The sequence below is a fragment of the Schistocerca gregaria genome, chromosome 4 (assembly GCF_023897955.1).
Source record: "Schistocerca gregaria isolate iqSchGreg1 chromosome 4, iqSchGreg1.2, whole genome shotgun sequence".
Lineage (NCBI taxonomy): Eukaryota > Metazoa > Arthropoda > Insecta > Orthoptera > Acrididae > Schistocerca > Schistocerca gregaria.
This window is the reverse complement of record NC_064923.1, coordinates 262,374,050-262,398,761: the sequence shown is the minus strand read 5'-3', so window position 1 is coordinate 262,398,761 and position 24,712 is coordinate 262,374,050. Positions and strand designations below refer to the sequence as shown.

General features: G+C 44.8%; 1 protein-coding gene across 1 annotated transcript; it reads right to left on the bottom strand.

The window, feature by feature from the left end:
- Window positions 1-15,309: 15,309 nt before the first annotated feature.
- Window positions 15,310-17,706, bottom strand: LOC126267333 (la-related protein 6). Its single transcript, XM_049972438.1, has one exon. It carries the CDS (start codon window positions 17,522-17,524, stop codon window positions 16,211-16,213), a length of 1,314 nt encoding a protein of 437 aa, XP_049828395.1. The 5' UTR covers window positions 17,525-17,706; the 3' UTR covers window positions 15,310-16,210.
- Between the last annotated feature and the right edge of the window lie 7,006 nt (window positions 17,707-24,712).

Here is a 24,712-nt window from a genome sequence, read left to right as displayed (position 1 = left end):
TGGAAACTTAAAAAGTTTTTTCCATGCGTTTTCATAGGTGTTCAACATGCCCCCCTTGAGAAGCACGGCATATGTCGATTCGGTATCGAAATTGTTTCCACACTGCAAAGAGCGTGTCTTGAGTTACAGCTTCCACAGCTGCTGTTATGGAATGCCTCAGTTCATTCTTTGTTGGTGGTAACGCAGGCAGATAAACAGAGTGTTTTATAAACTCTCACAAGAAATAATCATATACAGTTAGGTACGGCGACTTTGGAGACTAGTACTGTAAGGCTAAATCATATGCTCCAGAGCGAGCGATCCATCGTTCATTAATCCTTTGATTTAAAAATTCCCTCGCTTTCATCTGGCAGTGTGATTGTGCCCCATCCTGTCGGTAGTTGAAGTTGTTCGAATTACCCTCCAATTGTGGGAAAAGAAAGTTCTCAAGCGTATTGAGATATGTGCTTCCTGTAACCGTGTCCTCGGAAGTGAAAACTGGACCACACACCTTTTCCCGTGAAACTACACAAAACACATTAAATTTTGAAGAGTCCCTCACATGTTGTACAACTTCATGTGGTTGTTCCGTACCCCATATTCTCACATTATGTGGGTTCACCTTTCCATTTAAATGGATGTTGCCTCGTCATTAAACACTAAGAGTGGAAGAAGACTGTCATCCTCCATGTTTCCAAGAACAAAATTACAGAGCTCCAAATGTTGTTGCCCGCGAAACGCAAAGCGTCCGAGTTCGACTCTCGGTGGGGCACACACTTTTAATCTGCCAGGAAGTTTCATATCAGCGCACACTCCACTGCAGAGTGAACATTTCATTCTGGTCCACACGTTGTTCTTTGTCACCTTCACGAAGAGCTTGCAGTAGCTGAATTTTGTATAGTTTCATGAGTTAATGTCAACGCAATACCCTTCCGACGGACATTGGGGCAAGTTGAGCTGTCGAGCTGCATGGCGAACGGATTTCTGCAGTTCTTCTTGTGAAACTATGGCGGATGCGTCCGACGTCTGTGTCAGACACACGGGGACGGCCAGCGATTTGCCTTTACACAAACAGCCTGTTTCTCAGAATTGTTCATGCCATCGTCTAATGCTCTGTGCTGTACGATGATCCACAACATACCTAGTACGAAACACGCTAAACAGTTATTACTGACTCGCACTACGCAAAACGCAGAACACAAAACGCTTTCTGTTGTGCTGACACCATTTTTACTAGAATAGAAGTAGGCGCTCACTGATGCTACCTAGCGAGAACAATGTAAATTCGAGAGTTTGCTCTTTTCAACAGTACTTTGATCATGCACACATCACAAATAACATAATATTTATGATTTTTTAAATCGAATGATTTTTTTTGGTGCACCCTATAAGGTATTGTTCTTATGTTTATTCTCCAGGAATATTTGGTACGTTCCCTTGAATGATACCGATCGTAGAAACATTCGAATCATTCGGAATTGCTGTTCCGAACAATACGAGTAGCGCAAAGGCAGGTTTGCCACAGCGACATTTCTTCGTATGAATCTCACTCGGGAAAGAAACGTAGTTAACATCGCTGAAGACTTCAACCATTGGCAATGATTTCGCGACAGACCACGCGTAACGGATCACTTTCCATAAAACTAGCGCTTGCAGTGGATTGTGAATCGAGATACACCACGGGAAATTCACCGAAAACGATTTTAAATCATTTAACCACTAACTTATTGTTCTTTTTGTTTTTAATTATTCACCATTGAGTTGATAAACCATTAAGGGCAACGTTATTGCAGTATACAATGGAAAACATTAGTATGGTAATCTTCTATGAAAATGGGTAGATATATAAAAAAGGAAAGTAAAAAAAATAATAATTGGATTTGGAACATGGAAGGCCTCCCCCACCCCCCCCCCCCACCCCTCTTACGAGTCCGCATCCTCCATCGACTCCTTTCCCCCATCCCTCCCTTCACTTTTCCTCTCCTTCCCCCCCTTCCTTTTTTTACTTATCCATCACCTGTCAGGTCCCCCCCCCCCACCCCACCTGCTCTTGGCAGTGGTATGTCGCATTTGCCAACTTTTTAGTGCAGTGTTGCAGTGAATGTTCAGTGTTGTTTCGTCTTTCTAATATTGCGAACATAAACCATGCTGTCGCTAGGTGTGAATTTTATGTCTTCTGCGAACAGAAACCAGACTGTCGCCGTGTTTTATTTTAATTGTCTGTCTATTATTTTACCTGTCTGCTTCGTATGTATTTTATTAATATCATCACCCCCCTGTTATATGTTTTAAGTTCCACAATTTTTTACCCATGTTACTATTTAAGTCTCCGACTTTATCGCCTGTTTTTATTATTTATTATCTCCATCTTATTAAAACAAAGTCTGTAGGCTGAAGAGCGGCACACTAAGCTGCTGCCACCCCACCCCCTTTGGAGGGAATCGAAATTCTATGAAGGAAAAAAAAAGAAAGAAATGGGAGGCAAAAGTCTGAAGCCGCGGTTGACTGCTTTGGTTGACCTACTATCTCGCTAAAAGGCACATCAAGTACCTCGAAAATTCTGACAGTCGTTTTTTCAGGGCGATAAGCCTATACATGTGTTTGCTTATTTTGACTCCTATTCCACTGGGCGAAGTTTCTGGGAAATCAGGTTGTGGCACTTGCCGTAATCTCCTCGTTAGCTCAGACATCAAAAGGAAAATGTCGAGGCAAATGCATCACCTATCCAACTGACTACATATCGATAGCAAAGCGATAAAGCGATATGTAGTCTGAAGGGTCAACAATGTATTTCGACACGCCTCGACGTTTTGTGTTTCTGACTGTGTCTGTGATCTACTATTAGCGCAGTATGTGCAACTTGAGAGCACATACAGCTCGTATGAGGTCAGAGAGCGCCCTTTGCCGCTGATGGGCAGCCCCCTTTCCCCAGACAGGCTGCAGCAGAGGGCCAGCAGAGCAGTCCCTCGCCGGCTGATACCCCGGCTGTACCTTTCACTTGCTTGGACGGAGCCGACCGGCCGGCCGGTCGGAAGGCCGCATCGGCAGCACTGATGTCGGTCAGCTGGCGGGGCCGGCGAGCAGTTGCCGCACTTTCATTCCGCTGTCGCCGATCGAGAAACATCGACTCGGCACCAGTGCTGCGGCTGAAACGAGACTGCAGCGCAGCGGGATTAGCGCTGGGAACGGAATCCTCTTCAGCCGTGAACGCTTCATCTTTCACTCGTCTACTGCTACTCAGTGTAGTAGAACGTGCCTAGGAAAGTAAATTAGACGCACCGTCCGCCACAATGAATCCACGACAATTCTCATGCACACACTATCATATCCACTGAAGAGCCAAAGAAACTGGTACACCTGCCCAATACCGTGTAGGGCCCTCGCGAGCACGCAGAAGGGCCGCAACACGACGCGGTATGGATTCGACTAATGTCTGAAGTCCTGCTGGAGAGAATTGACACATTGAATCCTGCAGGGCTGTCCATAAATCCGCATGGGTACCAGGGGATGCAGATCTCTTTTGAACAGCGCGTTGCAAGGCATCCCAGATATGAAACTTCCTGACAGATTTAAACTGTGTGCCAGACCGAGACTCGAACTCGAGACCTTTGCCTTTCGCGGGCAAGTGCTCTACCATCTGAGCTACCCAAGCACGACTCACACCCCGTCCTCACAGCTTTACTTCCGCAGTACCTCGTCTCCTGCCTTCCAAACTTTACAGAAGCTCTCCTGCGAACCTTGCAGAACTAGCACTCCTGAAAGAAAGGACATTGCGCAGACATGGCTTAGCCACAGCTCAGGGGATGTTTCCAGAGTCAGATTTTTCACTCTGCAGCGGAGTGTGCGCTGATATGACTCTGTGAGAACGGGGCGTGAATCGTGTGTGGGTAGCTCAGATGGTAGTGCACTTGCCCGCGAAAGGCAAAGGTCCCGAGTTCGAGTCTCCGTCCGACACACAGTTTTAATCTGACAGCGAGTTTCATATCAGAGCACACGCCGCTGCAGAGTGAAAATCTCATTCTGGAAACATCCACTAGGTTATGGCTAAGCCACGTCTCCGCAATGTCCTTTCTTCCAGGAGTGCTAGTTCTGCAAGGTTCGCACGAGAGCTTCTGTAAAGTCTGCAAGGTAGGAGATCAGGTACTGGCAGAAGTAAAGCTGTGAAAACGGGGCGTGAGTCGTGCTTGGATAGCTCAGGTGGTAGAGCACTTGCCCGCGAAAGGCAAAGGTCACGAGTTCGAGTCTCGGTCCGGCACACAGTTTTAATCTGTCAGGAAATTTCATATCAGCGCACACTTCGCTGCAGAGTGAAAATCTCATTCTGCATCCCAGATATGCTCAATAACATTCATGTCTGGGGAGTTTGGAGGCCAGCGGAAGTGTTAAAACTCAGTAGAGTGTTCCTGGAGCCACTCTGTAGCTATTCTGGACGTGTGGTGTGTCGCATTGTCCTGCTGGAATTGCCCAAGTGCGTCAGAATGCAGAATGGACCTGGGTGGATGCAGGTAATCAGACAGGATGCTTACGTAACTGTCACCTGTCGGAGTCGTATCTAGACGTACCACGGGTCCCATATCACTCCAAGTGCACACGCCCCGCACCATAACAGAGCCTCCACCAGCTTGAACAGCGCCTGGCTGGCATGCATGGGTCATAGATTCATGAGGTTATCTCCATACCCGTACTCCTCGATCCACTCGATACAATTTTCCAGCCATCAACAGTCCAATGTCGGCTCAGGTGAGGCGTAAAGTTTTGTGCCGTGCATTAATCAAGGGTACACGAGTGGACCTTCGGCTCCGAAAGCCCATATCGATGATATTTCGTTGAATAGTTCGCACGCTGACACTTCTTGATGGCCCAGCACTAAACTGTACTGCAATTTGCGGAAGTGTTGCACTTCTGTCATGTTGAACGATTCTCTTCAATCCTCTTTGGTCCCGTTCTTGTAGGATCTTTTTCCGGCCGCAGCGATGACGGAGATTTGATGTTTTACCAGATTCTCACGGTACACTCGTGAAATGGTCGTACGGGAAAATCAACACTTCATCGCTACCTCGGAGATGCTGTGTTCCACCGCTCGCTCGCCGACTATAACACCACGCTCAAACTCACTTAAGTCTTTATAACCTGCCATTGTAGCAACAGAAACCGATCTAACAACTGCTCCAGACACTTGTTGTCTTATATAGGCGTTGCCGATCGCAACGTCGTATTCTGCCAGTTTACATATCTCTGTATTTGAATACATACGTCTATACCAGTTGCTCTGGCACCTCATTGTTTGTGTCAGTTAAAGAACTTGAAGGTTCCACTGAGAGTATCTGTTAGTCGAATAAAAAGTTTTAGTCTTTGTTAATGGCAAAATGTAGTCCCCACGCTCATTACCAAGTGTCACATGCATATGATCCTACTACGACAAATGCATGCTTGAACGTAATGCAGTTACTAACCAAGACTCCAGAGTGTGCTGTTGGATTTGAACGTGGATTGCAATTGTGTAATGGTCTCAACACATTGCAAGTGTCAGCCGTGGTCAGAACAGTGTTCTGTGCAGTTGTAAGAGCATTATAAGCGGTTCTAGGCGCTACAGTGTGGAACCGCGTGACCGCTACGGTCTCAGGTTCGACTCCTGCCTCGGGCATGGATGTGTGTGATGTCCTTAGGTTAGTTAGGGTTAAGTAGTTCTAAGTTCTAGTGGACTGATGACCTCAGAAGTTAAGTCCCATAGTGCTCAGAGCCATTTGAACCATTTTGTAAGAGCATTGTGTTATCGGAGCTAAGCAAATTCTAACGTGGACAAATTTTTGGTGCCCGTGTAGTGGGTGCTTCCTGTAACAAGGAATCAGTAATGTTTGTTGTTTCAAGAGGCACCGTATCGAAGACTTATACCGCATACAGGGAAAACAGAAAAACACCATCCGCTGAGCCACAACTCTGACGAAAGTGTGTGAAGAGTCACCGTGACAGACGGTCATTGATGAGGATTGTGGCGGAAAATAAGAGGACGACAGCTGCAAAAGTCATTGTGTAAGTAGGCTGTTTAGATTTTTATGTTGATAACGCCACGTAGTGGTGTGTATGGAAATGGCTGACTGCGCTGTGTACAGTCTGTGGCTGGTTGGACTCATTGTTGGAATATTCGCTAGTGTAGTGTTGGGCAGTTGGATGTGAACAGCGCGTAGCGTTGGACAGTTGGGTGTGAGCCGCCAGTAGTGGTGGATGTGGGGAGGGACATCACAGAGTTTTGAGCGGAGGCCGGCCTGTGTGCCCGTGCGGTTCTAGGCGCTTCAGTCTGGATCCGCGTGACTGCTACGGTAGCAGGTTCGAATCCTGCCTCGGGCATGGATGTGTGTGATGTCTTTAGGTTAGTTAGGTTTAAGTAGTTCTAAGTTGTAGGGGACTGATGACCACAGATGTTAAGTCCCATAGTGGTCAGAGCCATTTGAACGTTTTTTTTTTTCTTTTTTTTTTTAGCGGACGATCTGGACGTGTGTCCGTCAGAAAAAGGATTTGAACACTATTAAGGTGAACACATTGTTTGTTCTCTATCGAAATCTTTCATTTGCTATGTCTATCAGTAGTTAGTGCCTTCAGTAGTTAGAATCTTTTATTTAGCTGGCAGTACTGGCGCTCGCTGTATTGGAGTAGATCGAGTAACGAAGATTTTTGTGAGGTAAGTGATTCATGAAAGGTATAGGTTATTGTTAGTCAGGGTCATTCTTTTGTAGGGATTATTGAAAGTCAGATTGGATTGCGCTAAAATATTGTGTGTCAGTTTAGCAATGATCAGAATAAGTAAAGAGAAAACTGAGTACGTTGAGTTTTGCTCAGTTGTTTGAAAATCAAATACCAGCACACTCATTCTATAATTGTTCAAAGGGGACGTTTCAAGTGCAGAACTGAATGCTGCACTTGCGAACTCTTTCATCAAGAAAACAACACGAACAGAGCTCCACAAGTAGGGAATTGCCGGCCGAGTTGGAATTCGAAAACCACTCATTTGAGCAGCACCTGCCCCTAGTAGGGAAACGCAATGCCGAAGCATGAAACGTGGGCTGTGCTAAAATGGAAGGATCTCATTTGGTCGGACGAGACTTGTTTGCGGAATGTTTCCAACTTTTGGCCGAGTTTACGTCCCGCTAGTGAAACATGTCAGAGGTTCGGTGATGTTTTGAGGAGCCAGACCGTGGTCCTGCATGGACACCATGGTTAGTCTGCAAGATCGGAAAACTGCCACGATTATGTGACCGTTTCGGCTCTTCAGGTTCATCACATGGTACAACATTTGTTCTCCAATCGTGATGCTATGTTCCCAGACGACAGACACTCTGTTGGCATAGCTCTCATCACCCAGGAGTAGTTGTGTAAACAGAAGGATGAATTGTCGCATCTCCCCAGGACACCACCGTCACCAGATCTCAATATTATTGAATCTTTGTGGTCTGCTTCGGAGAGAAGGGTGCAAGTTTGCTACCGTTACCTGAACTTGTCATTATTTCACAGGAAGAATGGTGTAAGATTCCCTATAAAATAATGCAAGACCTGTATTTATCCATTCCGATACGATTGGAAGCTTTTTTGAATGCCAACGGTTTGCCTGCACCGCGTTGGGTACGGTAATATGTTGTGTTTTTGCTGTTTCAGCATTTTTGTTCGCCCGGTACGTATGCGAAGAGAAGATCTTACGTCCATTCATACTTCAAAACGAAAATGTCGGTGCATACCCAAATGCATTACCTATCCAACTCACTGTAGATCGACTGCAAAGCGATAAAGCGATAGATAGTCGGTTGGGTCAAATATATGAGTTTTTGTACCGCCAACTCTGATACTCATCCAAAGCATAATTTTATACTCTGCTCTGAATTTGCGTAACTTTGGAAGAAAATTAAAAGCCAGCTGTCACTATTTTATAAAATTTTTCTTCTCTTGTTAAGCATTAAAAACGAAAAGTCGCAGGAAATTTAAAAGAACACTGTTTTATTCGCCAATGTCTTGTTTGCAATGGAGAATTTATGGTAGCTAACAGGATTCGACTCGAATGAATCAACAATAAAACTGAAAATCGAGAAAAGACAAAACTGACCAAATAACTATCAAATGTAAAAGCATAAAAACATTGAAAGATGCAAATTATTAGAACAAAATTAAAAATGTACTCAGTATCTCGTTACGAAAATAACAGATGGAGTTTTCATCGTCCTCATGTAAAATTAACTACCGTAACTGCTCAGGCGCCTCTACAAATGCAACGTTTTTGCTCGCTGAGGGCGAGTGAGCATGCTTGTATTTCATATGTGAATTATTTGTATTTAAAATCTATAACGTAATCTTTTTTTCATTTTTTGAAGTATGTTCAAGCACAATTTAGAGCACTGAAAACACTTGAACAGTACCAATTATCCAACAAACAAATGGTTCAAATGGCTCTGCGCACTATGGGACTTAAAATCTGAGGTCATCAGTCCCCTAGAACTTAGAACTACTTAAACCTAACTAACCTAAGGACATCACACTCATCCATGCCCGAGGCAGGATTCGAACCTGCGACTGTAGCGGTCGCGCGGCTCCAGACTGAAGCGCCTAGAACCGCTCGGCCACATTGGCCGGCTATCCAACAAACAGGAATGAGCGTGTTAGTTCACTATTGTAATTAGGGAGCATATAAAATTATAAAAATCAAATGAACTTAAAAAAAACCTTCCTGTTACAAATACAGAAATTTGCCAGCAAGGACCACAAAATGAATAAGTTGAACTGAAAAATGTACGAAGTTGCCGCCAGGTTAAGTTATCTGCGGGTGAGATTCAGTATTCTTGTAATTTATTTCGACCGCAACGTGCAAAAGACGGTTCTGTCTTGTGCCGCGCCGACGTGGAACGTACGGGCGAGTGGGAACCGGAACGTCGACTTATGTGCGCCATGGGCAGTAGGCGGTAAAAACAACCACTTTGTCAGGAGGAACTACATCAGACCATCAGACGAACACATTAAGCACAAGACATAACGAAGACATCAAATGCTCAAAAATATTCAAATTAAAATTCTGGTTAAATTAATTTTGTTCCTTTGAAATACGATACAGATGTCGTTCTTTTTTTTCTACTGTAAATCTCTAGCTCCTGTAGCGCACTGAGGGGTGTTCGTTTCAGTGGAGCGTGAGTAATTTTAATGTTTCGCACCACACTCGTCTCTGAGTGTAGCAAAGTGAATTTGCCCAAAGCTTTATGTTCTCCTTTTTTTCCTTCCATGCGGTAACAGATAAAGCAGGAGCGTAATCTAATACGAATCCAGCATTGCTGATCTTCACAGACCCTCGGCAAAATCGAGTGTAATTCTGATGTTCGTTTCGCAAAGAAACGTCTTTGAGACCAACGGAACTTGCCAAGTTTCCCTTTGTGTCAGGATTCGGACATAAAGCCCCTCATTCAAGAGTCCTAGATCTATGCCAGTTTAACTTCTTTATTTTTTAAAAATATGTGAGGGGAAAGAAGAATTGACAGCATTTTGTGATGACGTGGCTGTAGGTAAAACTTTTACAGATCAAATGCGATACCGACATCTGTATCGGTAGCTACTTAAACATCACGTGGATCGTCTTCATTTCTAATTAAAACGTTGCGGCACATTCTCTCTTTCTCGGAACTTCACTTTCATAGATTTCGGTCTGTGCCTTAAGTGTTGCTCTTTGCGGAATATGTATCGGCAGATTTAGGAGCGATAATTATGGGACACAGGTTTCAACGCTTACAATACCCAAAACAAGAAATCTCGCAGGTTAGTGTCGCTTCGACATCTGTCGGCCATAGCCTGCGCAGAACAGTTGACTCCAGCCGTTCTGAAGTTTGCAGGTTGCCGCATTCGCAGGCGTACCTTCGTTCAGCCCGGTATGACCCAACAGACAATGTATCTCTTTTCGTCTGCTTTACACATTTGATTTGCGGATGACAAAAATGTGGAAGTCCTTGAAGAGTTTGTATTTACAACAGGTGAATAATGTGCTAAATGAAAAGAAAATATCGAACACAACTCAATTCTTTAACTGTTAGCAGAGTTTTTGCTGCGTCTGAGTTAAAAATGTGTCTGCAAGTCACGTTTGAGACCCCGATCCTTGCCTCAGGCGGACATTGCGCTACTAATTTTATCATCTGATGACACCTTACCGTCCTACCCAAAGCTTCAAGGTGTCCTATGTTTCCCCTGCAATATCATTTCTCTCGAAGGCACAAGTTTCACAGTATCGTTGAAGAGCCTCACATACTTTGTCAAGACAAAGAGAGGATTCAGTAACAATTAGAAGCTACGTGTTGGCTGGGGGGTATGCTCAGGTGAAGTAATAGGAAGACTGGAATGAGGATTCAAGAGCGTGTTTTGCATTGTTAGTGATAATGAGGATGTCATTCGGTGCCGCCACATAGCCTATTATGTGGAATAAGTACAAGAGGGTCGCCGAACTTAATGTCCACTTTCAACGGATGAATCGGTATCAGTAATGTCACACACACACACACACACACACACACACACACACACGCACACGCACACGCGCACTTACTCACTCACTCACTCACAGGCGCGCTTTAAGACACAACGTTTTTGGAATTTGACGTCTGACATTGCAGCTATGTCTCGTGATCAGGAACTTAATGCGACGAATGATATTTGACAATGTCACTCTGAAGCACCCGATCTATTTGAAATACCCACTTTTATTCACAAATCTTCCATGAAACTTGACATAATCAAATTGAGCGGAATTGATTTTAAGTGAGTACGATGAGCCCTAGATGGTAAGTTCACGTGTTACTTTCGCAATAAAATGCTATTTCTGTTGATGACCCATTAGAGTAGAAAAGGGTTAGCTATCAAAAATCCACCAAACGCGATCAAAACATTTGTGACTTCAAGGTTCGAGCCGAGCCCTTCTCAGTCGCGCATCATGTGACAAATGTGCATTAGTGGGCTTGGCTATGAAGGCGTGTACCTCCAGACGGCATAGGTGAAACTTGATGACCCGGGGAGAAAGCGTCGTAGCTACGTCCTAAGTAAAACGTGAGAATCGACGTTAATGTGACGGAAACTGGAAGCGTGCCGTTCTCCAGGAAGCAACCTGACGTGCTTTGAGGGAACTGCTTAAAATTAACACCTAAGTGAGAAACGACAGAGCTAAACACATAGTATACGGGAAGTAGCAACCAGAATGTCTCGATGATATGATATGAAAATTTGTTTGATTCTCGACGAAGCAGGTTAAGCACCTATTAATTGGACGAATAGAGCGACTTTTTTGTACTTCTATTTACCCATAAAGCGTTCCAAGATGTCACCTACCTTCAGACAACGCCCACCTGAAAGCAGAGAAAAATTAGAGGTGAAATGAGGTCCCTTGACCTTCGATATCTATATAAATTGTAGCATCGTCTTACACTTTCTTTCACACGTAACCGGATTTGACTCTGTAGCCATTACCAGATACTACAAGACAGGGAGCGCAAGAGGACGCGAAAGTCAGATTATGAGAACTCATGAGGCTGTAAAACGGAAACCGGTTATCTTTGTAAATGAAATAATATGTGGCCATGATTAAGAATACTATGATTTACTGAAAAGTTAGAAACACATTATGAGCGAAGAGGCAGATCAGTGTTTATGATAATGGGCTCTTATCGGGACAAGCGAAACACAAATTCACGTCCTCTGTTCTCCAAAGCAGTTCAATTGAATGCTGCGATTAATTCTTCGCAAGAATCTCTGTGTTTTCAGTCCAAGCTTATGGTCGTCTGTAATGTCCTCGAAGTTATAGGAACAACTTTCTTCCGACCTCAATAAATCCCTCATCGCAAGATAAAGTGGTATATACTGTATACATTCACTTACTAATGAAACATATATAGTGTAATGAAAAGAAAGGGCAAGTTACAAGGGCTGTTCGGAAAGCAGGGTCCGATTGGATGCGAAATGGAAACCACAGTGAAAGTCCGATGAAGCTCTGCACACATGTGTTGTGCACTATCTCTAGTACACCCGTCCATCGCACCACGTAGGTCTTTTCAGTTCTGAGTGCACAGTGAGCAAGTAAAACCGACTGTAGAATAGTTTCTCCAGCCAAGTACGTAGGCCTGCCGGGAAATTTCGCCTGGTGGTATGCAATCCACGTAACTTAACTGCCATGATCTGCTGAAACGTTTGAGTTCAGCTACTTATGCTATTAGGGTCATTGCAAATTTTGGCGATATACGTATCAGTAAATTAGCTTATTTTCCTTCTCTGCTTTCGTATGGCATCATATTCTGGGGTAACTCATCACTGAGTAAAAGAGTGTTCCTTGCAAAAAAGCGTGTAATCGGAATAATTGCTGGAGGTCATCCGAGATAATCCTGCAGACACTTATTTAAAGAGCTAGAGACCTTCACTGTAGCCTCACTATATATATATATATATATATTCACTTATGAAATTTTTTATTAACAATCCGAACGAATTCATAAGTAATAGCAGTGTACATGGCTACAACAATAGGAGAAAGGATGATCTTCACTACTCAAGGTTAAATCTAACTTTGGCTCAGAATGGGGTAAATTATACTGCCACAAAAGTCTTTGGTCACTTACCTAATAGCATCAAAAGTCTGACAGATAGCCATATAGCATTTAGAATGAAATTAAAAGAAATTCCTTCTACTCGTTGGATGAATTTTTGGATATAGTTTTTTGGATATAGTAAGTGGGTAAATTCATCAACCCTCACAAAAAATTAAGTGTCATGTAATATTTTGTGTAATGTAACATCTTGTATATACACCTTTATTAACCTGACACGTTCCACATCATTACGAAGTGTCGTATTCATGATCTATGGCACAAGTACTAATCTAATCTAATCATGCAGCGCCTTTCTCATGACATTTCTCGGCAACTCTCTGCAGGGCTAATGAAGACGCTCCCTCAGCGTTCTCGATTGGAAACGTTTTATCACCAACAATACAGTCCGTAACTGGTTTCCCCTGAGTTTCATCTCCGCTCAAAAGAACCGCCGGATATGAAGACAGCATTTTGGCTGAGACAATTAACTGTAAATCAGTGTACGGAAATGTTGGAGAGGTGACTATGTAGAGAAGAAGCTGGGAGGAAGCTGGGAAAATAAAACATCTTTGATTTTGACAGTGGTTTCCATTTCACGACCAATCGGACCTTACTTTCCGAATAGTCGTCGTAGTTCAGTTGTAATTTTTGAGCATGGCAAATAGCAGGACTTCAGTGCGCAGTTTGTGGCCATATTAGCGTAGCGCAAGTCTCAGACGTTTGTTATTGAGGCTTATTTATCGTTACGTTATATGGCAATCTGATAGGAAATTGCAATCTTTTAAAAGTGATAGGCGTAATAAAGAAAGTCACAGATATTCGTGCAATGAATACCCTCTTTTCTTTATCTTTGCAGGTTAACACCTTTGTCTCAGTTACGGTGTCTTTTTGCAAACAGTATCAAGCGACGACATAATTTCTTCTATGCAAGAGTGTTTTATCGTAATTGGTATGGTTGATAATGTCTGCTAAGGTGACTTATGTATTGAAATTACGTTACGTGACTACACTGATTAAGAATGTAATTTTGAAATAGCTCTGAGACGTTTGAGCATGTGGCTCTGAGGAAAGTTTTTCTCAATTTTTCTAGTGGTAAAGTTCAGGAACTATATTTTATCACCTGGCGAGCGAGCTTATTGCGCTTCCTAGCGGCATATGCGGAAAAGGCCGAGCAACACGCGCCAGTGTGGCATTGTGTTTTGTGCAGCTTGAATGTCAGATGGCTGCAGCGAGGCCAGCCCCATTCGCAGTCCTTATATTGCCGAGGCGCCCTTCAGCAGCAGCGGCTGCGGCGGCGGCGGCGGCAAGGCATCGAAGGTCCTGCTGTCGAGGTGGTTTTCCTCAGGAAGTGTGGGAGACCGGCCTAGGTCACACTCCAGAAGGTATCCTGGGGGGGAGGGGGCTAATTGCGGCGACCGCCTGCTGGAACTAACGAAGCGCTCGTCGGAAGTTCCCTAATGAAGCCGCTCTCTGCCGGAACGGCAGCGTCCTGTCCCAAAGCGAGCCAGGCTCACGCTCACATACTTACCACCTTATCTCTTCTACATCATTTCTGCCACTTACCGTCATCTCTTCTTTCCAGAAATGGCGTCAATGTACTTCGCAGTGGCATTTGAAGACGTCTGTGTAGTGGACAACAATGTAATATGTACTGATCTAGAGACAATGGCTTTTCAAGCATACACGTGTTACAGATTTTTTTTTTCTTCTAATACCTTTTTCTAAAATTATTACATCCGCTGACATACGTTACCTGTCACCATTATTTTCTTGCGTAACCCACGAGATTGATTTACTCTGAACTAATGGGAACTTGTCCAATACACAATACGAAAAAAGAGATTATCCTGTGTTACTAATGTTGTTTGCTATTCCACTACTCTGTTTTAGTATCTGAAAAAGAATGAAGCATTTATGTTCCTGATCTTCCTTTCCTACAGTAAACCTTTTTTAAAATAATACCATAGTTCTGTGTTTATCATTTAGTGTGCTATTCTTGTACTGGAAGATGGTAAAACAAACATTGTTCGCCATTCATGACAAGCTGTTACGCTTACGTTTTTCATATATTTGACATTGCCTCGAATATTGCAATCAATTTAATTTTTGTATCGAGCTTCATTTGAAGTTACTACTTGTGAAATATTTCTGTCTTGACTTTTATTAGATGAAACTTCTGTCTCTTTACGGCTTTATTAAATTGAAAACTGAATAATTTTTCTCACAGCATGGTTTAAGAGAGTTCTTTCTGGTACAGACAGACATTGTCTCGAATGTTGCAATCAATTTAACTCTTGCATCGTATTTAATTTGAAGTTACCACCTTTGAAATACTTCTATACTGACTTTTATTAAGTAAAATATCTGTGTGTTTATGACTTTACTGAACTGAGAATTGAGTAATTTTTTTTTCTCAGAACTGTTTAAGAAGTTTCTTTCTGGTACAAATAACTTCTCTTTTAGTTACTGTGGCTTTGTAGCCTCATAAGTAAAGCAGCAGCTGCATTCTTCAGTCTGCTGTTGGCATGCTCGAGTAGGACATGGGTGCAGCCGTGTGAGGAAGGGAATGGAAGGGAGGCACGAGAAAGCCACGACTGGGCAGTGGAAGTCGGCCAGCGGAACGGCTGGAGAAAGAAAGAGCCACTTTCGCTGACCCAGTGGTCCGCTCTCGCGGTGAAAGGAGCCAGTGGGGGCAGGGGAAAGGGGTGGGGGGTGTTGAGAGAAATGAAACACCAGACACAGTGCGTAACGTGAAAATCATTCATTATTAAAAAGGAAAATGTGTACACATTCTCAGACGTCGACAGTACAGTTCAAACAAACACAAAAAAAGATCAAACGAGAACAACAATATTCGTTACAAAATAACACATCCAACCAAACATATTATCCTAATTTCCTTGTTTCAGTCTTTGGTTTCTAGCCTTCGTCCGCTGGAGAAAAGCTATTACATTATATTTTGCATCACAATACGTATATGTTTACATATACAAGATCACATCAGATTAGCACACAATTTTTTACAATACGATTTCCGTAGCAGTCAACGAGTGTTTTGGAGCTAAAATTTTAAGGCACAGCTGTAGCGTTTCTCTCCCGCCGACAAACAACAAGTGCACTTTGTAAATAAATTTAGTTTAGAGGCCGAGATGGGAATGTTTGTCGGCAAGAGGGAAAGCAAACTGAAGGTTGAATCAAGAGTTTTTTTCTCTACAGATTATTGTCGAGAACAGAAGGGAAGTATTTGAAACGGTACAAGAATAAGATTCTCGGGGTAGAAATGATCGCTGTACAACACTCGAGATGCAAACACAAGAGGAGCAAGCAACATAAATATCGAATAACTTAGGCTGGGAGATACGCCCAGATATCAACTGTCTCTCTCTATTTATCTCTCCGAAGCGGACCGCCTTGGCCCGGTTCGGAGAGAGCAGCGCCGACGGCGGTTCGACGGCCGACACACCGCACACGAACACACGCGCACGCACTGCTCGCCGCTGACCTTGCGGCACCGCATCGGTATCGGTGTCACGGCCGGCGGCTGCGGGCGGCCGGCCAAGGCCGCGCCAGTCACCGGCCACGGAGGCCGAGGTCGACGCGCTGCTCGAGGTCTGCGGCTTCCGATCGGAAGGAGGAGGCTGCTGCGCTCACGAGGCGCACACCAGGGGCCTGGGGCGGGCCGCGAACCCGCGACCGCCGTCGGGCCCGCGCGGCAAGCGCAGCACGTTGTCCGGCAGGTGCGTGACGCCGCTGTTGGAGCGGGGGCGGAAGTCGGACTCGCGCCGCTGCGCCACCCAGGGGCAGAGCTCGGGGGCGGTGCGCGCGCGCGTTACCTGCCGGTCCTTGGCGGCGACTATGGTGGCGGCGCCGGCCGTGCTGCGGATGGCCGCCGACACGGCCTGCACCAGCGGCGCCACCGGGATGTTGTGCGGGTTGGACGGCGGCGGGCGCGGCTCCGTCTCCGCCTCGGAGCAGCTGCTCGAGTAGTCGCTCGTGACCAGGCGCGCCACCACCGACTTCCTGTGGTACGGCCCGGACGACACCGAAGACTTCTTGCGCGGCGGCTGCTGCTGCTGGCCGCCCGCCGTCGTCGTGTTGTTGTTGGCGTCGTGCGACACGAGCTCGTGCACGGCGACGCCGCTGGTGCGCGCGCGCCAGCCGGCCAGGGCGCGGTGCGCGCTCTCGGTGGTCGTGAACTCGACCAGCGCGCACACGGTGCCGGCGAGCTCGGGGTGGCGCGCCAGGAAGGCCCTGGCGTCCTGCGGCACGGGGTTGCCGGGCCGCACGATGCGCACCAGCGCGATGTCTCCGTAGCTGGAGAAGAGGTCGGCGACGCCCTCGATGGTGGGCCTGTCGGGCGGCAGGTGCGCCGCGACGACGGTGCGCGACGGCGCCGTCTCGTCGTACGCCGGCAGCGGGTCCACCCTGCGCAGCTTGGTGCCCGCCTCGTTGATCTGCAGCCTGGTCGAGTAGCGCTGGAGCGCGTACGCCACGCAGCGCCAGTCGCGCGCCAGGTGCTTCACGCGCTTGAAGCTCGAGATCAGCTTCAGCGACACGTAGCCCTCCTTGTTCCTCTTCACGTGCTTCAGCAGGAAGGCGTCTTTGGTGATATTCACGTCGGAGAAGTAGAACTCCACTTGGGCTACGATCTTCTGCGCGAGCTCGTCGTCGGGCGGGACGAAGGGTGGCTCGTCCTTAGCGGGCTCTTCCTTGGTCGCCGCCGCCGGGGAGCCCGCCGACGGGGTCGAATCCGCGGCGTCGGAGCCGCAGTCGGACATGTCGGCCAGGTGCGCGCCCTCTTCCGCATTGTGGTCGAACGTCAACGAGATGTCACTGTCGATGGACGAGATGCTGTCGCGGGTGTCGGAGTGCTTCATTGGTGGCGGCTCGAACGGCTCCGCCTCGGGCCGCAGGTTGCTGAAGAACACTGTGTTTGGCATCACCACTGTCGGTTCCTGCATCGTGTCGCGATCCTCTCAGTCGGCGTCTCCGTCGGCAAGTCTCAGTTCGGAACGCGGTGTGGAGCTGAGCGCGCCGCTTGAGCGAGTCCCGTGACGGAGTTCCGCTGCTGCTGGACGCTGTGCTCGCGTTCCCGAGTAGCCGTACCGTACACTCGGCGTCGTGTGTGTGTCTGTCGGGAGACTGGAGTGCCGCTTGCCGGGGACGCCGCCTTAAGTACGCTCCCCGCCAGAGGGGGGGCGCCCCCCTCCCGGCGGCGACCTCTGCGCCGGCCGCCCCCCTCCCCCTGTGCCGCGCGCCGCGCGCCGCGACGCCCAGTCACCGCGCACTTGCCCGGCTTCCGGAAAGCGGGCGTCGCCGGCTAGCGCCACCTCGGCGCGCGTTATGCAAAGCCGGCCACCCTTGCGGGGCTGCGCCGTTGCATCACGGTGACCGCGCCGCTAAACCCCACGAAAACTTCGCCTCTCGCGGATAAACATTCCTTTGCTGCGTCGTAAAGCGAACTTCCCACGGCAGACTGATTTTCGTCTCAGATGCGCATTTCTTTTCGGTTGTCTACGTCCGACCAACTTTAAATGCGGACTTTTTAAGTTAGGCTTTACATTACTTGTTAATCATACGGTATCTACTAAGTGCGTTTAATCAGATTCTAAACGCCATTCTTATTTACTTCAATGTTTATATATTTGAGGCCGTATCTAACGTAAACACGGCAGCGAAAGTAAGCTCGATCACAGGAGACAATGTCATAGCTTATGGCAAAATCTTGTATACAAACACATACGAGGACGAGCTGAAAAGCATTTTATAAGTCTTTTTGTACTTAATTCTTCAGACTAATAAAGCATCGGCCTAAACTGTGGTTCTCAGACTAATAAAGCACCGGAGTAGACTGTACTTGTCTGGGTTGACCTTAGGGTCGCTGGTGTTTTGCAACAATTCTAATTTTTTCTGACTAATGCCTCAACCATCCAGCGCAGTTCTGTGCTAGCATATGCCGCGACAACACCACTTCTGGCGGATAAAACATTCCTGTGTTTCGCAGAACAGTGAAGTGTCCACAGAACACCGATTTTCGATCTATCCTTTCATTCATCATCTCAAATTTATTTTTATGATAATTAGTTCGTATCGGCTTTAAATACAAACATTTTAGGTAAGGCTTTACATTGCCTGTTATTGGTGCGGTAACTAGTAGATGCACTTATTATATTCTTTAACGCCGTCTTTACTTACTTTAGTGTTTAGTAGAGTTGCGCTCTTCCAAAACTAAGGTTCGGTAGTTTCTGTACATTACGAAATGAATGTCAAAGGGTGAAACTGAAGGCTGACGATTTCTCGTTATTTTCTATTTGTTTGCTTTCTATTTGTTTGGTTCTTTGTTTTGCATATAATCAGACCCGCACTTCATTGTGTATTTCACATCCTTACAGAATATAAATTCAGGTTTTACACAACTTGCTTGTAATGTTTTTTTTTTCCATTTTGTATGTAAATCACTAATTCATACTGTGAACGGCCGGGCTTGTTGCTCCCGCTTTGTTCTTCCCGTCAACACATGGCAATACTTTTGCCAGTATCGTTTACCTGTTTGCTTCCTGCTTCGTTTCCGCTACTCCGTGCTCTGGGATCGTTGGTGGCACACTGCGTCCTATACTCGTCCACCGCGGCGTTCGGGGTCACAGCACAAAGTGTAGGCGCCCTGCCGTTCATTTGCACATTTCTTTACCCTAGCGCTCGTCCTTTCTGTTGTCGGCAGCCGCTTTAGCATGGCCTTAGATTTTACCGTACCTAGCCCAACGGCTGTTTTCTTAACTTTTTTTATTTTATTACATGTATTACTGCGTGTAAAAATTGTTATTAGCTCCGATCTCTGGTTTATTTTCAGTACACACCTGATGATGGCATAACAGCCGGAAACCGGTCGTGGTTTTAGCACTCGAAAATAAAAAGAACCTTACGACTGAAGCGGTATTTTCAGCCTTTGTTATTATGCTCAGTTGTCGATGTTCCTCCAGCAGGATTGTTTGTATTAAAAATTTGTTGCTCGCATTACTTTTTATGCAAGTACACTGTACATGCACTATTATAAAATAAATAATTATTGTTGTTATTTTGTACCTAACAGAACATTGTTCATAATGATCAAAGGCAACTGTTTCATATCGTTGCTTATAAATTCGAAGGCTGTTTGTGAATAACAGATACATGTTTTACATAAATTCAGCGAAGTAATCAAGCGATGTTTGATATATGTTTGTTTTGCGGTCTTTTTATTTTACCTTTTTGTTGAAGAAGCTGCTTTTTCTAGCGCCATATGACATATCTGTATTTGTTCCTCTAGTTTTACTCACCATCTCTCTGATTTTCTGTTACAAATCAACAATTTTCTCATAAAGCGTGGATTAAACATTTGAAAATTCAATTTTTCTGTAAATACTGTTTGCTTTTGAGTAGCAGACAAGAGGATAACTATGTGGAACAAAAATGTTCAGTAGGTTATCCGCCTCTTTATATCTACTCATTTTCTAGACGGTTCACTGCTTCCAGTTTTAGGGGAATCTAGTAAGACACTGATCCCATATGCAAAGAAAGTGATCGTTATAAGGTAGAGCCCAAAGGTATGCAACACACATAATGCACAGGTAACGCTGGTACAACCTTAACTGAGCAAAGCAACTAGGAAAACTGCTCTTCGTACCGTAGTCTGTGGTAGCCTACAGCAGTTTTGCAACTTTAGTGTTTACAATCTGCTCTCGTATCTCACGGAAACAATACAGAAAACGTAGACTGCTAAAAAAAATGGTTCAAATGGCTCTAAGCACTATGGGACTTAACAGCTGAGGTCATCAGTCCCCTAAACTTTGAACTACTTAAACCTAATAACCTAAAGACATCACACACATCCATGCCCGAGGCAGGATTCGAACCTGCGACCGCCGCGTGGTTCCGGACTGAAGCGTCTAGAACTGCTCGGCCACCGCGGCCGGCCGTAGGTTGCTACAGTGCCTCAGGTTACCACAGAATCCTACACACAATACTTACTCATCATCATCATCATCATTTAAATGCGTTCCGTCCCCTTCAAAGCTAGTCCAGCCATCTGTTCTTGATCTTAATAAATATCTTCTGCCTCTTGGTTTATATTATTAGGTTCTTCCACCTGTTACACGGTTTATGTATTCTTTTCACCTTATCTGATACTAGTTCATTTAATGTATTTAAACAACCAGTTTCGGTGTTCAATTACACTATGTTGTCCTAACAATCGTCGGTTGACGAAGTAAGCGTAGTTCAGGGACCTGCGAACAATGCTTATTTAATATTGCCTCCTGTTATGACTTCCAATTTACACTGGTCAAGGACATGAAGACAGCGTACCGGAACAACGAAACTGACCCCGTAAATGTATTAAATGCAAAATAGACGTCTGCAGTGGTTGTAATTCTCATTTCATATCGGATAGACGCAGTCCCTGTAATCGTCTATTACAACGAAGGACATGCAGAGATTTATCTGATACTGTTTTATTGTGTCAATTATATTTTGTGTATTCAGTCTAGCTCGAATGCCATTTTTCTTTTTTTTGCAATAAACTGTATCTAGTTACGTATCTATGGAAGTTCATTTCACATTCTTCTACTCTCTTTTCATTTCTCTTTTTCACCGCTCGGTTTTTGCAGCCATAGAGCAGTGCGGGTATATCCATAACCTTGAAGAATTTTAATAATCTCTGTGAAGTTTCTTTCCTAACGTTGTGCATAAAGTTCCACAGAATCACTTAAACAGATCTGTGTGTAGCCGCGCGGTCTCAAGCGTCTTGTCACGGTCCGCGCGGCTTCCCCCGTCGGAGGTTCTATCTAGTCCTCCCTCGGGCATGGGTGTGTGTTGTCCTTAGCGTAAGTTAGTTTAAGTTAGATTAAGTAGTGTGCAAGCTTAGGGGCCAGCGACAGCAGCAGTTTGGTCCCATAAGACCTCACCACAAATTAAAAAACAGATCTGACTTTTTTATATTTCATTATTTGCCCCAGATGTAACACTGAATCCTACATATTTAAATGTGTTAACTTGCGCTGTGACCTAATTTTCTGTAGTGCTTGACTCGTATGGGCTGGTGTTCAAAGAATGCCACGGATTTTGTCTTCCTAACGGATAAGTCCACATTGTATTCTGTAGCCATATTACTTATACTAAAAACAGCTTCTTGTAAGTCATCTTCATTCTGACTACTTAATGATTACCAGAATTTTTTCTTGTTTTGATCGATACTAACCTCTGAAAGTTGCCCATACGATAGTTTTGGCAACAACATTGCTGGTACACACTGTCAGACGTATCAGAAGGATGTCCACTTATGACTTTTGTCTCGGTCCTCTAGGACCAGGATCGTTTACCTCAAATTCATATATTTGCCCTTCTCCATCACCCCTGAAAGTTTGTAACAACATCAAGGAATCAGCGTTGCACACACCGCAAGCCACGACACAATGCGTACCAATATTATCGACTTTCTGTCCTATCCCATTCGCGTTCTGAGCGAGGATTAGACGCCTGTCTGCAAACATCTGTACCTTCCCTAATCCTTGTCTTATCTTTACGATCCACATGCGAGATAGATGATGGCGGCACAGTACTGGCCGCTCACTCATCTTTGAATGCAGGTTCTCTAAATTTAGCCAACAGGCTATCGCGAAAACCACGCCGTCATTCTTCTAAGGATTCCCATTTAAATTCCAGAACATTTCTGTTACAGGCTAATACAGCCTAAACAGATCTTTTACGAACCTAGCAGCGCGCCTCTGAATTCGTTCAGTATCTATTCTCATGCCTACTTAAGACGGACTCTTAATACTGGAACAATATAATTGGTTGTAGTAGCGTCTCGTATGGTTTTCCTTGCATTTTCACAAAACACTTCCAACAAACCTAGGGCTGCCATTCACTTTCATCGATACTGATTTTGCCCAATCGTCGACTTCCTTGTCGCTTCTTAATATTACTCGCTAAATACTTATACGATCTGGTTTTCTGAATATTTTCATCTCTAATCTTGCACTGAAGCACTTCTTCTTTAACCTAGTTCAATTACATGGTCTTTGGTCACTGATAAAAGTGTTACATTTATAATTGCAAACGCAGACTGACGTTATTTTTTCCCTGATATTGGTAAACAAGCTCCCTGGCTGTCGAGTAAATTACCAACCAGTCCCATTCTTATAATATTATGCCAAGCAGAGTTTCAGTTTTTCGCCTGTTTTCAATTTGCTTTACTTACTTACATCATTATTATGCTTTAAACGCCATATCTGCCTAGTTCACAGTAGCAATTTCTTTTCGCTACTTCGTTTTTCAAATCGTGAATTTACTACTAGGTTATAGTTAAATGAACTTAATTGTATTCCGCGTTCTGTATGTCAAAGAGCAGTAAGACCCGAAACTTGTCATGGCAAACACAAAGAGGAGCTGGTCTTAATAAATTCAAAGCAACCTAGAGCATATTCTGCGGTATTTATTTTTCATGTGGTGTGATTTTCGATTTGCAAACCCGACACAAGTAGACAACTGAATACATTTGTTAATGAAGGTCTTACAATTATATCTAACTTAGAAATTTATTTGTTTGTACAATGACTTTAACCTGTGATCTAACGTTGTAATGCTGACTCCTCTGCAACGGTTACACTATCAAAGACGAATTTTAAGCCGCGAGGTTCCATATCACTTCTTTCGTAAGGAGTACTTTGCACAGCTCTTCACCTTCATTGTGTCTTCATTTTACAACAATTGTCAGTTGTCGCATGGCGACAGTCCTGCAAATAGGGAATCAGTTAACAACAAGAATAAATACTGCAGAAGATCCACCGACCGCGTTTTAATTTTAATCATCGGTTGTTACTGCAAGCAGGGACGGAAGAGTACGTTAACAAGAAAATTTTTCGCACTACGTATTTCGTGCGCTGCAATCCACCTGGCAAGTAATGACGTTGTTGCTTAGCATCGGAGCTGAGTATAGCATTTAAAAACTCTAAGAGTTTATATTCCACGTGGGAATAACATTGCAGCTCTTCTTTCGACGAAGTGTTATTTACACGCCTAGCTAAAACTTAAAATAAACTCCTCCCGCACAGGCCATGAAGGCCCAAAAGTACCGACCGGCCGTCGTGTCATCCTCAGCCCACAGGCGTCACTGGATGCGGATATGGAGGGGCATGTGGTCAGCCGTATGTCAGTTCGCGAGACCGGAGCCGCTACTTCTCAATCAATTAGCTCCTCAGTTTACCTTACAAGAGCTCAGTACACCCCGCTTGCCAACAGCGCTCGGCAGACCGGATGGTCACTCATCCAAGTGCTAGCCCAGCCCAACATCGCTTAACTTCGGTGATCTGACGGGAACCATTGCGGCAAGGCCGTTGGCCCAGAGGCGTAGCTACAGGCGGAGAAATGTTTTGATGCCGGTTCCAATCTAAATTGCAAAATTTTATCAAACTTTCTGATTGTTGTATTCATATTTCAGAAACGAAGATTGGACTACTAAATTTGTATTTTGTCTTTTTGTGCTTTAACCGACGTCACTGCAGTCCCAATCTGCGTTCGCTTTGGTTATCCTTCAGCGAATGACGAAGTGTGGTACTCTGTGTATACACCGCAATCCCTCAGTTATCAGGTTAGTTTCTACATTACCTCTGATAGCCGTTAAACATTAAAAGACGAAAAATCCATATTTAGCGCCCGTTGCCAGGCCACTCTTGCTCGTTTCATTTCGTCTAAATTCTTATGTTTCTTCTAAGTTTGATGGTTTACTCAACGCTTGCCGACGGACAAGAGTTGGTGTCTAGAGGCAGTGAGGAAAAGACTATTGCTCTTGTTCAATCACTTCTCGTTAAGGGAACATGTGCAGCTTAAGTAATGGTCTATATTAATGTTATGTCAGTGCTAAATGTACAGCAACTCCTCGTGTAATGACATGGGATTCCGACTTTCGTGATCGCCGCACTGATTGCGTATGCGTTCAATTTTATGACCTCAGTCAAACTCTAATTATGGAAATATCTTGATTACTTTAGCCGCTGTGTGGTGTTACAACTAATCAGACTGCTTTCTCTGTGCCTTGTGGTAAGAATAATGTGCAATACATGAAACTAGAAGGTGCCAGGTAAACAGCCTGAGTGATACCAAATAACTTGCGACAC

Bases quoted from the DNA above. Each gene is read 5' to 3' on its own strand.
- LOC126267333 (XM_049972438.1), bottom strand. From the start codon at position 17,524: ATGCAGGAACCGACAGTGGTGATGCCAAACACAGTGTTCTTCAGCAAC.